This window comes from Canis lupus, chromosome 6 (assembly GCF_048164855.1).
Source record: "Canis lupus baileyi chromosome 6, mCanLup2.hap1, whole genome shotgun sequence".
NCBI classification, from domain to species: domain Eukaryota; kingdom Metazoa; phylum Chordata; class Mammalia; order Carnivora; family Canidae; genus Canis; species Canis lupus.
In genome coordinates this window covers 78,543,096-78,556,674 of record NC_132843.1, presented here as the reverse complement: position 1 = coordinate 78,556,674, position 13,579 = coordinate 78,543,096, and the positions used below count along the sequence as shown (strand labels likewise).

General features: G+C 47.0%; 1 protein-coding gene across 5 annotated transcripts in view; it reads right to left on the bottom strand.

Moving 5' to 3' along the window:
• Positions 1-7,875: 7,875 nt before the first annotated feature.
• NR5A2 (nuclear receptor subfamily 5 group A member 2) overlaps positions 7,876-13,579 on the bottom strand; it is a 138,606-nt gene continuing 132,902 nt past the window's right edge. For 4 of the 5 annotated variants that reach the window (XM_072831323.1, XM_072831322.1, XM_072831325.1 and 1 more), the window contains exon 7: positions 9,581-11,272. In XM_072831323.1, coding sequence (XP_072687424.1) covers positions 11,025-11,272 — 248 coding nt within the window. In that variant the 3' untranslated portion in view covers positions 9,581-11,024. Of the gene's footprint in view, positions 8,058-9,580; positions 11,273-13,579 lie in introns of those variants that run through there. The other variant, XR_012033342.1, reaches the window with a different exon arrangement.

The following is a 13,579-nucleotide window of genomic DNA, read 5'->3' as shown; positions in this document are numbered from 1 at the left end:
GGCTTGAATCCAGGCCACACAATGGCCAGAGGAACATTTGACACTCGAATAATACAAGGCCACGGTGGGGAGGGGGGCGGGGGGGGGGGGATAGAACCTGTTACGGCAACACTCGGAGGCAATGGCACACGTGTTTCCACACTTATTTATAGCAGCTCACTCCACCTCCAGAGCAGAGAGCTTTTGCTAATCCTGATTTGTTTCTGGGGAAAATCCTTGGACAAGTGTATTTTTGTTGTTGTTGTTGTTTTGTTTGTTTGTTTGTTTGTTTTTAGGGGCAGGAGGGGACGGGCAGATGGGGAGGGAGAATCTTCAGAAGGCTCCACATGGACCGAGAGGGTGTCATGTTCGGTGAAATAAGTCAATCAGAGAAAGACAATTATCATTGATCTCACTCAGATGAGAATTTAAGAAACAAAACAGAGGATCATAGGGGAAAGGAAGGAACAGATAAAACAAGACGAAGTCAGAGAGGGACACAAACCATAAGAGACTCTTGATAGTAGGAAACAGAGGGGTGCAGAAGCGGGTGCCCATCTGGGAGGGCACGTCGTACAATGGGCCGGGTGCTCGGTGCAAGTGCTGAATCACTGACCTCTCCCTCCAAAACTAATAATACACTATTTGTTGATTAATTGAAGTCAAATTAAATAATAATAATAATAATAATAATAATAATAATGTAAGAAAAAAAAAAGAAAGAAGAAGGCTCCACCTGACACAAGGCTCAATCTCACGACTCTGAGATCACAACCTGAGCCAAAACCAAGAGTCGGATGCTTCACTGGCTGAGCCACCCAGGAGCCCCAAGATTTTTTTTTTCTTTGTCATAATTTTTAAGTTGAATTTAGTTGACGAGATTTTTTTTTCCCCTTCAACAGTGAATGCTTTTGTAACTGGGCCTTCGGCCGTGGGGTGTAAGTAGAAATGTCAAGCACGGAATGTTTTTTTCTTCATAAACATTATTGCTTTGGAGTCACACAATCCTCCAAAATGAATGCACATAGGATGTCTTTTGAGTCGTTTTGTGATAAAATAAAGAGTAAGCTACCAGTGAAACGTTGTTCTAAGAAAATTAGGGTAGCCCTTCAAGTTACAACACGGTCAGGACTAAAATTTGGGCAAGAGGTGGTGATTATGAGGAGGTTTCCTGTCAAGGTGGTTTGCAGAATGGGGGCGCCTGGGGTGAGGAAGTGAATATGACGTCTAAATGTCTACGTATTTTACTGTGTACAAACATGAGGGGTGACGAATTCCTACACAGGAGGCTGAAGGTGTTGGGACACCTGGTGGCTCAGCGGTGGAGCGTCTGCCCTCGGCTCAGGGCGTGACCCCCGGGTCCCAGGATCGAGTCCCGCATCAGGCTCCCCGCATGGAGCCTGCTTCTCCCTCTGCCTGTGTCTCTGCCTCTCTCCCTCTGTGTGTCTCATGAATAAATAAATAAATAAATAAATAAATAAATAAATAAATAAATAAATAAAATCTTTTTTTTTTTTTTAAAGATGGTGTACAGAAAAAAGTTTTCACCCTAAGTTCTCATTTCTGTGAGACTCAAACAATGTTTAGGTGGAGGCTGTTCCCCAGGCATTGAGCTCTCAACACCTGTTTCAGCTCTTGGCGGTTAGAACCGGGATTCTTCAGGCTCTTGAGAAAAGAAAAATGTTTTGATTTTGGTGCCATAATTAAAAAAAAAATAAAGTGTTTGCCACCATCGTTTCTTTCTTCTTTCTTTCTTTCTTTCTTTCTTTCTTTCTTTCTTTCTTTCTTTCTTTCTTTCTTTCTTTCTTTCTTTCTTTCTTTCTTTCTTTCTTTCCTTCCTTCCTTCTTTCTTTCTTCTTTCTTTTTTTTTTATTTTTTTTATTTTATTCATTCATCCCTGAGAGACAGAGAGGCAGAGACACAGGCAGAGGGAGAAGCAGGCCCCATGCAGGGAGCCCGACGTGGGACTCGATCCCGGGTCTCCAGGATCACGCCCTGGGCTGAAGGCAGCACTAGACCACTGAGCCCCCCAGGGATCCCCCCATTGTTTCTTTTGAACGCTAAAGAGAATGCTCCTGTTGTGGGATGAATGTCAATCTTGCAACATGTCTGGGTCTGTGCTTTCAGGAAGGCCCGATTGCTAAGAAAGAGGTTCACCATCAGGGTCCGGCCCCGCAGAGCTGCGTGGACCCCCACACTGGCCCTCAGCAGCGTTAGGACTTGGGCCACGCTGTTCGACTGCTGTGAGTTTCAGGGTCCTTGGTCATAAGCAGGGTCGTCCTGAGGATTAAATGAAATCGTTTTTGTGTGTTAGGGTAAATGTGAAGCTTCTGAAACAAAAAAGACCCCAAAGTACGGTGGCTTAACTAAGAACAGTGTGTTTCTCTCTTATGTAAGTCTCGTCGCCGGATGCCACTCAGCAGGCCCCCGAGGGACCCAGGTCCTCCTACCCTCTTGCTCCTCGGTCCCCTGGGGGTCAGGATTGCTGCCTCACCTGGCCTCCAGCTGGGGGGGGAGGTGGATAAGGGCCAAAGTCCAGGTCGCAGGGCCACACCTCGCTCAGAAGGGAGGGAAATGTAGCCTCTAACTGGTGGCCACGTGTCCGGGAAGGATGTTGGGGCGACAAGATGGCTCTCAAGTGTGTCATGCCAGGTAGCACGTAAGCAGAGGCTGCTGTTTTCATGAATTATTCTTTTAAAGAAAGATGTATTTATTTATTTGAGAGAGAGGGACAGAGGGAGGGAGAGCGCTCGTGCACACAGCGAACTGGGGTTGGGGCAGAGGGCGAGGGAGAGAGGCAGACTCCCAGCCGAGCTTGGAGCCTGACGTGGGGTCGGTCTCACCATCCGGAGATTGTGACCGAAGCCGAAATCAAGACGCGGACACTTAATTGAGCGAGCCACCCAGGCCCCCTCGTATGTGTCCTTTGAATGCATTTCCTTAACTAGATCATTGCCTGGCACATAGTAGAGGCTCAGCTGCTATTTTTCAGGTGAGAAATACTGGATTAATAAATAAATTGTTGGGAGGGGGGCTGGGAGGGTGGGGTAAGTGGGTGCCCGGCATGCGGGAGGGCTCGTGAGGGCGCGGGCACCGGCTGTTGCACGGGCCTGCTGGGCCACGCAGCTCTGCCTCTGAAACCAATAATACATTCTCTGTGTTAATTAATTGCATTTGAATTTTAAAAAATCAAAAATTGTTTTTCTTCCAATTAAGATTTTTTTTTAATTTTTATAAAGTTATTTTTATTGGTGTTCAATTTGCCCACATATAGAATAACACCCAGTGCTCATCCCGTCAAGTGCCCCCTCAGTGCCCGTCACCCAGTCACCCCCACCCCCCGCCCTCCTCCCCTTCCCCCACCCCTAGTTCGTTTCCCAGAGTTAGGAGTCTTCATGTTCTGTCTCCCTTTCTGATATTTCCCACACATTTTTTTTTTTTTTTTATGGCTGCGCTGGGCTTTTCTGGTGAGGCCTCTTCCATCTGCTCCCTTCCGCCCGATGGCGGGGAGAGCGGGAAGCACGGGGCGGGGGAGCGAGGCCCAGCCAGGCCGGAGGCTGAGCCCGGCTGGCCCGAGGGCCCCTTGCCGCCCGGAGGAGGCGGACGCGGCACAAGCAGCACCTCCACGGCCACGAGCTCCACGGCAGGGGTGGAGGAGCCTGGGGTGTGCGGATAGCATTTCTCCAAAAGTAGCCACTTCCTTTCTCAGGACGCCAGCCACCGCCTGCCGCGAGGGCGAGCTGGTCTCACGTGCTTGGCAGGCTGGGATTTCTCCGTGGCCTCAGACCTAAACACTCCAGTGAGCGTCGTGCATTCCTGTGGCACATGCCGGGGGCCCCGGAGCCGCTGGATCTTGCCCGTCAGGATCTCCTCATGCGCCCAGACTCCAGACACACAAGCGCATTTTCCCGGAGGGGGGAGGAAGTGAGGAGAAAGAGCCTTCCCGAAGCCCTGGGCCGGGCTGTTTGGAGGGGCAGCTGGATCGCCCCGCTGTCAGTTGTGGAGCGTCCCTGGAGGGGACCCCGGGCCCCCACACCGCCGTCAATCCAGCTTTAGGGGGAACGGCTTCTGGGGAACGACAGCCCCTGATGGAGTCGGCTTCGTTTTTGGAAAGCTTTGACTCTAGACCTTTTTCTTCTTCGCATCGTGCCCAGCTCTCGCTCTGCACCCCTACCCATTCAGCTACCCCGGGCCTGCTCCCTGGGGCCGCAGGCCCCGCTTCCTCTGCCTCTTGCCGCTCTTCCCTCTGATGGTGTCCACGACCCGAGCGCCTGGGCCGAGGGGGTAATGCCACCCTCGCTGCCTCCGTCCTTGGATTGACCACTCGCTCGGGACGGCAGTCGAGGCCTAGTCACACGTGCCAGCCATCCCTGCGGGACACACGGAACTCATCAGCGACACGGAGCTTGGGTGGATGAGCGTGTTGGAGGGGCGCTAGGTGATCTCGGTCTGGGCCCCACCCAAACGTCTGGGGTCAAGGAGACAGACGGGAGCGCTGTCCCCAGTCTCCCCCGGAGCCCCTGTGCGGCCTTGCTCTCTTCTCCGGCCCGGGCCGGTGGCTTCGAGCTGTTCCAGGCACTGCCCTTGCCCCAGGCTCACCGTGGACAGGGGCGACCCTGGCAGAGAAACGTCAGAGGCGTCGGGCCTAGAAATGGGGTCTCTGGGCTTGGCTGGGGAGGGGCCTCGAAGGGTTGGGGCAGCGGGAAGCTCTCTCCACGCCGCTGTGAGTTTGCCAAGGCTCCGGGGGACGCCCTAGAAGCTCCCCGGCAGGAAGGAGCAGGCTGTGTCCGGGCGGCAAGTAGCTCAGGGCGGTTGGTGCGCTTGGGGAACAGAGTAGGGAAGGGGGTGCCGCGTCCCAAAAGGCCCGAGGGGGGGTTCTGAGCGGGCAGGCTGGACATTCTTCCTGAAGACAGTGGGCCTCAGAGGCCTGGAGGCCAGGGGGCCACGAGCTTGGCCCTGGGGGCGCTGGCGCTGGGGCGCAAGCCTGCAGGGCGTTGAGGGGGGCGCCTGGGGGTCACCGGAGGCCGTGGAGCTCGAGGCCTGACCTCACCTGCAGGGCCGGGAGGAGAGGGCCCATCGGGGGGGTCCGGGCAGAGGGGCAGGAGGAGAGCAGGCCTGGCCCAGCTTGTGGGGAACCTGGGCAGCTTCGAGCCCAGCGCCTCAAGTGCTGGAGGCCTGGGTCCCGCAGACCTGAGGCCCCCGGAGCTGAGCCGGGGCGACAGGGGCGCAGGCCGCTGCGGGATAGGGCGAGGCCAGGGTCGCCATCTGCGGCCCATCAAGCTCAAGAACCAGGTGCAAATCAAGTCTCAACACGTGGTCTCCTTCTGGCCCTTTCTGACTGGGGTGGTCCTTTTTCTTTCTTTTTTTTTTTTTAAATTTATTCACAAGAGACACACAGAGAGAGGCAGAGACACAGGCTCTCTGCAGGGAGCCCGGTGCGGGACTCGATCCCGGGACCTTGGGGTCACTCCCTGGGCCCAGCCCCCCGGGGGTCCCTGACTGGTACGGTCCTGAGGACAGTTTCAGATCCGGGGTCCCAGGGCCTCTGGCCTGGCCTCCACCGTCCGTCCCGGGCAGCCTGAGATCTGGAGGACACGGGCCTCAGCTTGAGTCGGTGTAGAGGGTCCAGCACACCCGAGTCTACCAGTTTCTTGGTGGTTTAGTGTCAAACTCGTATCAGGGACACTCAGTAATTAGTCTAATTACACTTCTTTTTGCCTCTTTTCCAGCAACAATCAAACACGCAACATTTCATAGATTGGTTCTTAAGTTTTTCTACAAACCAACCACAATTACTGCCTGACATGTCACCAAATTATTAATTCCTAACTTAACATATAACAAATGCTTATGTGCAGCAGTTAAAGGAGTGCAAGAGTATTTATTTTGAGTGACTCAACTATACACTTCCTGTTCAGTGTTAAGGAAAATTGGTCCTTATTATTCCAGGGAAATGTCAAGATCGCTAAGTATCGTAGCATTTTGACCTGTGTTATGTCGAGCAAACTCTCCACATGTTTCTCATAAAAATATACATCAGAGATGGTTTCAAACTGGATGTCAAACTTAGTTAAAGGTATAAACCTCTTCAAAGTTATTGTGAATATCAAATATAACAATCAAACGCCCATCAGCGTGGGCCACTTTTTTCTTAGAGGCTCCAGCATACTGATGGATTTAGCAACTTCGTGAGTGTCATTCTAGGTGACGGAGTGGGGCCTCTGCTCTCATCGGGATGACCTCTACTGGCTGCTGGATTGGGCTTTGGGGAAACTCCGTCTCCACCAAATTTTTAAAAAGTATGTATAACTGGGACGCCTGGGTGGCCCAGTGGTTGAGCATCTGCCTTTGGCTCAGGGCGTGACCCCGGGGTCCTGGGATCGAGTCCCGCACCGGGTTCCCCACAGGGAGCCTGCTTCTCCCTCTGCCTGTGTCTCTGCCTCTCTCTCTCTGTGTCTCTCAGGAATAAATAAATAGAATCTTAAAAAAAAATGTGTATAACCACTTCTAAAAACATTTAAAAAACTGACGTTCTATTCTTGCTGGACGTGGGCCTGCGATGATTACCTGGGCTATGCGTATGTAAGAATGCATCTAAATGTGCACTTTTCTGCATGTAAGTTGTAGCTCAAGTAAACATGAACACGTGTTTTCATATTCCATGGAATGTCAGCAAGCATTTTTTTTTAAATAAAGTTCTTCCTGGTAAGAGGTTGATGAGGGAGATGCGTTTTATAGGCCACTCATTAGTTGCTTCAAAGCCTTAGTTTCGTCATCTAGCAGACCCTAAGTGGGGTGTTTTGAATCCGACTCCTTGGTATCTTTTTGATGGACCCTAAGAAAAATCAGCGCCTTCGTGGCAGAGGGAGGAGGACTCCTGCTTAGCTGGGGACGGCAGACGTGGCGGGAGAGAAGATAGCTTTCCCTGCATCACAGTGTTTCATAAGCTTATTGTCTTGTGGCTCTTGCCAAATTGCAGAATCAAAATATACAATTATATATTATTATTTTCTGGGCAGCCCGGGTGGCTCAGGGGTTTAGCGCCGCCTTCAGCCCAGGGCGTGATCCTGGAGACCCGTGATCGAGTCCCGCGTCGGGCTCCCTGCATGGAGCTTGCTTCTCCCTCTGCCTGTGTCTCTGCCTCTCTCTATACTTTTGTAATCGAGGTATTTATTTATTTCCAAATGGATTTTGTATGTATTCTCTTGTTTTAAACATCCCCAAAGGACTCAATGGTGCCGAAGAAGGCTAATTTCTAGGACATAGACATGTTACTTTTTAGGGTTAAACTCCAGAAAACATAAAGGCTTTTAGGCTTCCACGTTACCAGTATTTGTACACTTAGCTGTGATTCAATGCCTGATTTTATCCACCGTCTTTTCCTTTTGAAGCAAATCCTAAGTGTCACCCTGGTTTAGAGACAGTGTGGTGTAAGCATTTTAGATTGTGGATTCTGGAGCCAAAATACCTGGGTTGAAATCCCTGCTCCATCACTGGCTAGTTTCTCACTCTGAGCAAGAAACCCTAAGAAGATCATACTAATACCAGATAGAGCTGTTCTGAAGATCCCTCGGTAGTTTTTAGGGCACAGGGTAGACAAAAAGCTAAGTGTCTTTAAGATTTTCCTGCCAAAAAAACAAAAAAGATTTTCCTGCCAATCCGTTACCACAGTAAATAATGTAAAATGCCTTATTTGGTGTGTAGAGAGAGGAATGCACAGACTGTTTAATGCTTCGACTATCCAACCAAGGGCACAACTACCCTAGCTACTATCTAGAGAGGGTAACGTGGTCTGTTCCTGTGGAATTCTTTGGACTCCACGCCTAGTCAAGTATTTTAACTGCTCGGGAGCTTCAGTCTCTCGTAGAATGAGGACAGCATATAAACTTTTAAAAATTATCAGGCTGGGCATATCAATATTTATTGAAATACTGAAAAAAAATCCATTTTGTCGAGAAATTCCTGGCAAGAACTGACATGACAATATGTATTTCACTGATACAGTAAGAAAACGCCAACAAGTAACCGACTTCACACTCTAAACATTGCGTGGATTCAGGTCCAAGGTAGCTGCAGATCTGTAATACAAACGTTCAGACATTACAGATTGTCTGTTTACAAACATAGACCAACTATAATAAACCAGGCTAAGCCGAAAACGCTTCTATCTGAGTCTGCTTTTACTAATAAATCCCGTGATTGATAAGGCAGTTGCTAAGGAAAATGTCTCATTCCAGACTGGTTTAACAATGGACACTAGAGAAATTTCATTTGCCAACTTTGGATGGGCCACAGCCCGGTGGCCGAGGTGCGTTCCTGTTTTTATCGACTTCCGATCTTGATGTCACCAGGAGTGTGGATGCGACTCTCCGAGTTGCCCGTCTTTCTAGGCCTACTCAGGATGGAATTTGCTGGGTCATCAACATACCAGTATGTTTGACATTACTTAGGTTTAATATTCAGCGGAGAGTACTACAGTTATTATTTAAAATAAGAAAACACGGACTTTCAGAATCAACCTATTTAGGGGTGGGTTTTTTTGTTTTTGTTTTATGGGTTTTTTTGCAAAGCTAAAGACCCTCCAGATAACTATTCCACGAATCTCATAATTGCCGCCACCCATGTTCCACATAGAGGACGCCACTTTCGGTAACTGTCGACAACAGCCATTCCCCTCCACGGGTCTTCTGGCCAGCGCGGGGTTTTAACTGGGGAGACTAAGGAGGCTGCCAGTCTACTGAATGCTTTGGACACGGACTCTGATCAGCTGTGTTTCATTGTCCTTTGAGCCACGGTTACAGGTGACTGAGATTTTGCACGAGGAGCTGTGGACACTTCAGCTTAGCGAATGTGTACCCTTCACGCGGACGAATATTAGAGGCGATTAAAAAATAATAATAAAATAATCCTTTTTGTACACACAGACGTAGTAACTAATATCTTTGGTATACAACTTACAACGCTTGTAAAGGAAACCAGGTAAGACTCCACCCTTGGTAAATTTACTTGAAAACAGAGGAAACTCCGAGTCACATAATTTACAATAGATATTAAATAAACTACAGCAAGAATTATGAAGATTTACAGACATTTAATCAAGTGAATGATTCTTTTAATTCATTAAGACCCTTCTCTGTCCCTGAACTATGTTCCACTAACTTGAAGACATGCTACAGTAAACACATATATTTGGTTTCTTCGGTCTTGGCTATATCTTATACAAAGGTGAAACCAAGGAACAATAAATTAGCATCGTAATTGTCTACAGTTGAAACTATGATATACAATATAAATAAACTATTCAAAAGCCCGAAACATTTATGAAAAGAATTAAGGGACTAGGAGATACTTTTAGTTTTTACAGTTTTTACAACAAGTGATTGTGCCGCTGATAATCTCAAAGAAATCAAAGTCTAAATGAGATTCCCACTGTTGATTTTAGTGTCTCACGACATACAATAATTAAGTACTGTTAAAAATAATTACCGATCAGAAAAATAACATTAAGGAAATTACTGCTTTCGCTATTTTTTGTCATATCACGGTTCCCCGCCCTCCCCCCCCCACCGCCCCACAGGACCTAAAGAATGTAAACACTATCTTTTATTTGACTTTAAAGTATTAATACTTTATTTCAAACCAATGTTGATCCACATCTGCACAGCTACCTCTCGGAATTGTGAAATAAGGCAAGACTTCCATACCTGTGGCATTGCGTGTCAATAATACTGCTAACGTTGTTTTGGAGGATTGGTTTTGCAATTCTTTGTCCTTCAGTGTTTGTTCTAGAGCAGACTTTGGTCTAGGACTCAGGTCAGTATCACGCTCTTCCTTTCCCTTTCGGGGAAGGTGGGAACTGCTTTAGCATCCTTCCAAGTCCATATGTGAGCATCACTGCTGCCGTTCTACGCCTAGGGTACGTTCAATCGCCAACAAGCAAGGAGACTTGGGGCAGTTTATTAGCTCACCCTTTCCTTTCCTTTTGCATAGCTTAACATGCTTCAGCTTTAAACTACTTAGCACGGTGACTACTTGACATCCCAGTAAAATACATTTTGGGTTTTCTTTCTAAATGAACTACAAACGTCGATGGCTAAAAAGACGGAGGTACCCTAACAAGCCTTCCGGCAAGAGATTTCTATGAAGTCGGACGACGCCAAAGCCACGTCTCAGTAACAGTAGCAGAAATTAAGGTCTAGCGTGCCTTAGCTATGGAGCATTTGCTTTAGGTTTGTAGTCCTTTCCCTTAATATTGATTAATGCTTCTATAAGATCAGAAGAGGGATACTGCCTGCTTCTAATTTATTTTTTTTTGACATTATGAACACATGACAAAACAAACCAGAACATACTTAAAATGGCAAGCTAACCTATTCTAGACTGTTCTTATCAGCTGTTTGCAGGTCTAAGACACAGACATTCAAAATTAGGCTTTTCATGATTTGGTGGAGCTACTAGTGGGTGTGGCTGAGCACAAGCCCATGATCACAGGACAGAAGGTGCTGGGTCCTTGAAAGGAAGAGGGAAGGAAGGGCTAGTACAGGTGCAGCTGATGGGTTTTTGAGTTTGGTTCAGCTTAACCATGGAGGCATTTCTGTAAGCTCGAATCCCCTGCTGTATAAGCCTAATTAATAACACAGATCAGTTCCTAAATTTCTTCACAGCGGAGATCGGTTTAAATATACAAGAATAGTTCCGTCCGTTGTTATTCTGCTATTGTGTCGGTATCCACCCGTGAGTTCAATCCACTCCAGTCACAATGTCTTTTATGTGGAATCCTTTGGGGATGTGAAGCTTTTGATTCACAGTTTGCAGATACAAATACCCTGATACGTCATTTACTTGCTATTAAGTATTTGATTATTATGCCTTTTTAAACTCAATATCCTTACACCAAGTCTTTAATTAGTGTTGCTTGGAGCAGTTCAGAGTATTGTTTCCTTCTTTTTTTTTTTTTTTTTTCCTTTCTGTCTTTCTTCCTGTTCCTCTTCCCTCCCTTCCAATATCTTTTTCGTTTTGAAAGCAGAGCTTTGAGGGCTGGCAACCTAAGCTCTTTTTGCATGCAACATTTCAATGAGGAGGTTGTTATAGGGCACATCCCCGTTCAGGTGCTTATAGTAGAGGTATTCTTCAGCCTGCATGCTGATGGCCCGGATTTCAGGTAATCGAAGAAGTAGCTGCCCAAATTTCTCTGTTTGCTGTGGGTAGTTGCACATTGTATAGTCCAGCAGGGCGGCATTGACTTGTTCCTGGACACCTTCTACCAGCTGGAAGTTCTCAAGGTTTTTGACATCTGGATTTAAAAAAAAAAAAAAAGGCACGCTATTTTAATGGCATTTTAATTCCTGTTTACCACAGCAGTGTGTTCAATTAATGGATATATTTTCCTCCTGACATAAAGCATACTTTATATGCTGCTGAATATTCAGTAAGCCCCACTCACCAAGCTTCCTGGGAAAAGGATCACAAAAGGGCTTTAGGAGAATGTCTTGTTGAAATTCTGCATATACCTCAAATCAATTAGACACCAATGGATTTCGAGCAAGGTCAACTCTTTTCATATCTTACAAAAGGGAAGGTTTGAGGATTCCTAAAGTAGAGGGATCATAATATATTGCCAGCAAATGAGTCCCTAGAGAAAGACCTATCTTAACCCAGTATATTACACAATTCATATAATTCTGTATTAATTTTTCTGACCCAAGGTGAAATCTGTGTCCAGGGTATGATGTAGTTAATTCTAATAAAAAGTGACAGGGTTCTTGTTTCTGTTTGACATTTTCTAAATGATTCTGAAAGCCTTTGACTTGTCTAGCCTATGCTAATGAACCATCTGGTACACTCCAGTGACTGCCGAAGAATATTCGCTACTGGGAACCCTCTAAAATATATATCTCAGTGACTAATGATCTTTATCAAATGAAAGCCTTGTCCTTTTGCCAGAATCCGCGCCAGGATGGCCGGTGCCCTTTAACCTGAACGGAGGGTCTGACACTTTCCTTTCCTCGTTTTTCTTCTGGTCTGGGGTCCCTCATCCAGAGAAGAGGGACGTGGGCGATTCATTCAGCCTAACTCCGGTGATCATCCAGCTGTTTTAGGTCATCTGCCCTAGAGGTCCTCATAAATATTGAATGAGGGGGAAACACAGAGTCAAAAGCGGACAGACTGACACATACACAAATCCATACACAGACAATGAACACGGGAAACCGGTTATGTTGGACCTTTCTCTTCTGGAGTTTATTTAATGTTAACTACGACTTTTACATAGTGTGTATATAGAAGACTCCGGAAAAAAACAGATAGATACACGTGTTTACATCCATCCATGCTAGGAAAGTAAACAGATGCAGCACCCCTCCGGCCCTGTTTTACTTTCTAATTGGACAAAAATAAATAAGAGTGATTCTGAAGAAAACCACATAATACCATGATTAAAAGGTTAAGCGCACTAAACTCTGTTACTAGTTACCATAGTAACTCACACCCGATACTTCTGGCTCTCAACGTGGCGGTTCGATGTAGCCTGCACAAATGTGCGTGTCCACTTTGGGATCTCCGAATACTTTTTTTATTTTTTAAGATTTTATTTATTTATCTACGAGAGTCACAGAGAGGGAGGCCGAGACACAGGGCGAGGGAGAAGCAGGCTCCCTGTGGGGAGCCCGATGCGGGACTTGATCTCGGGACCCCGGGGTCACGGCCTGGGCCACAGGCAGACGCTCCACCGCTGAGCCCCCCGGTGCCCCTCTGCAAATACTTTTAGTTGCACGCCTATACTCAAATAAAAAAGTAAAAAAAAAAGGAAACCCACACGAAATGGTTACCTCGGATTTAGTATTTAAACATGTCTGGGATGATTTTAGTGTTTATATTCGGAGCCATAACTTTGCATTAAACACATGTCCCCTTCCCCATCCCCCCAAGTCTCTGTCCCAAATTAAAAACAGTGAGGAATTCGTACTGAAATAGGTACATAGTGTGAGCACTGGATACCACAATCTATTTCAAAGTGCAATGGGTGAATTAAAAAAAAAAAAAAAAAGTGATGGTTAACGAGCTGTACCAACAGGCAATGCTGCCTTATTTGGAACCAAGCCTTCTTGCGGCCTTTAAACCGGCAGGCAGGCTGTCCACCCAACTTTCTTTCTTTTTTTTTTTTTTTACATACGTCCCACTTTACAGTTAACACTTTCCATCGGGTTTAAAAGATTTTAAGAATGATCTTAAATTATTTAGAAGTCCTGATAAATTATTAGAAGTACTGATAATTACATTCGGTTCAGAATCACAAAATGTCAGCAATTGGAAAAACAGCACCGCCAGTCTCTAGGACAGAATTTAGCTTCTCGCCAGCTCTGTCCCCCATGGTGCATGTTGTCTCACGGGCTCACATTCTGGTTGTGGGTACAGGTCCTTTGTAAAGGCTCACGGCAGAGAGCTAATAGAATTTTTAAATAGCTCATCTGGGGGCACCCGCGTGGCTCAGTGAGTTAAGCGGCTGTCTTCGGCTCAGGTCATGACCCCAGGGTCCTGGGATCGAGCCCAGCATCACATCGGGCTCCTTGCTCCGCGGGGACCCTGCTTCTCCCTCTGCCTG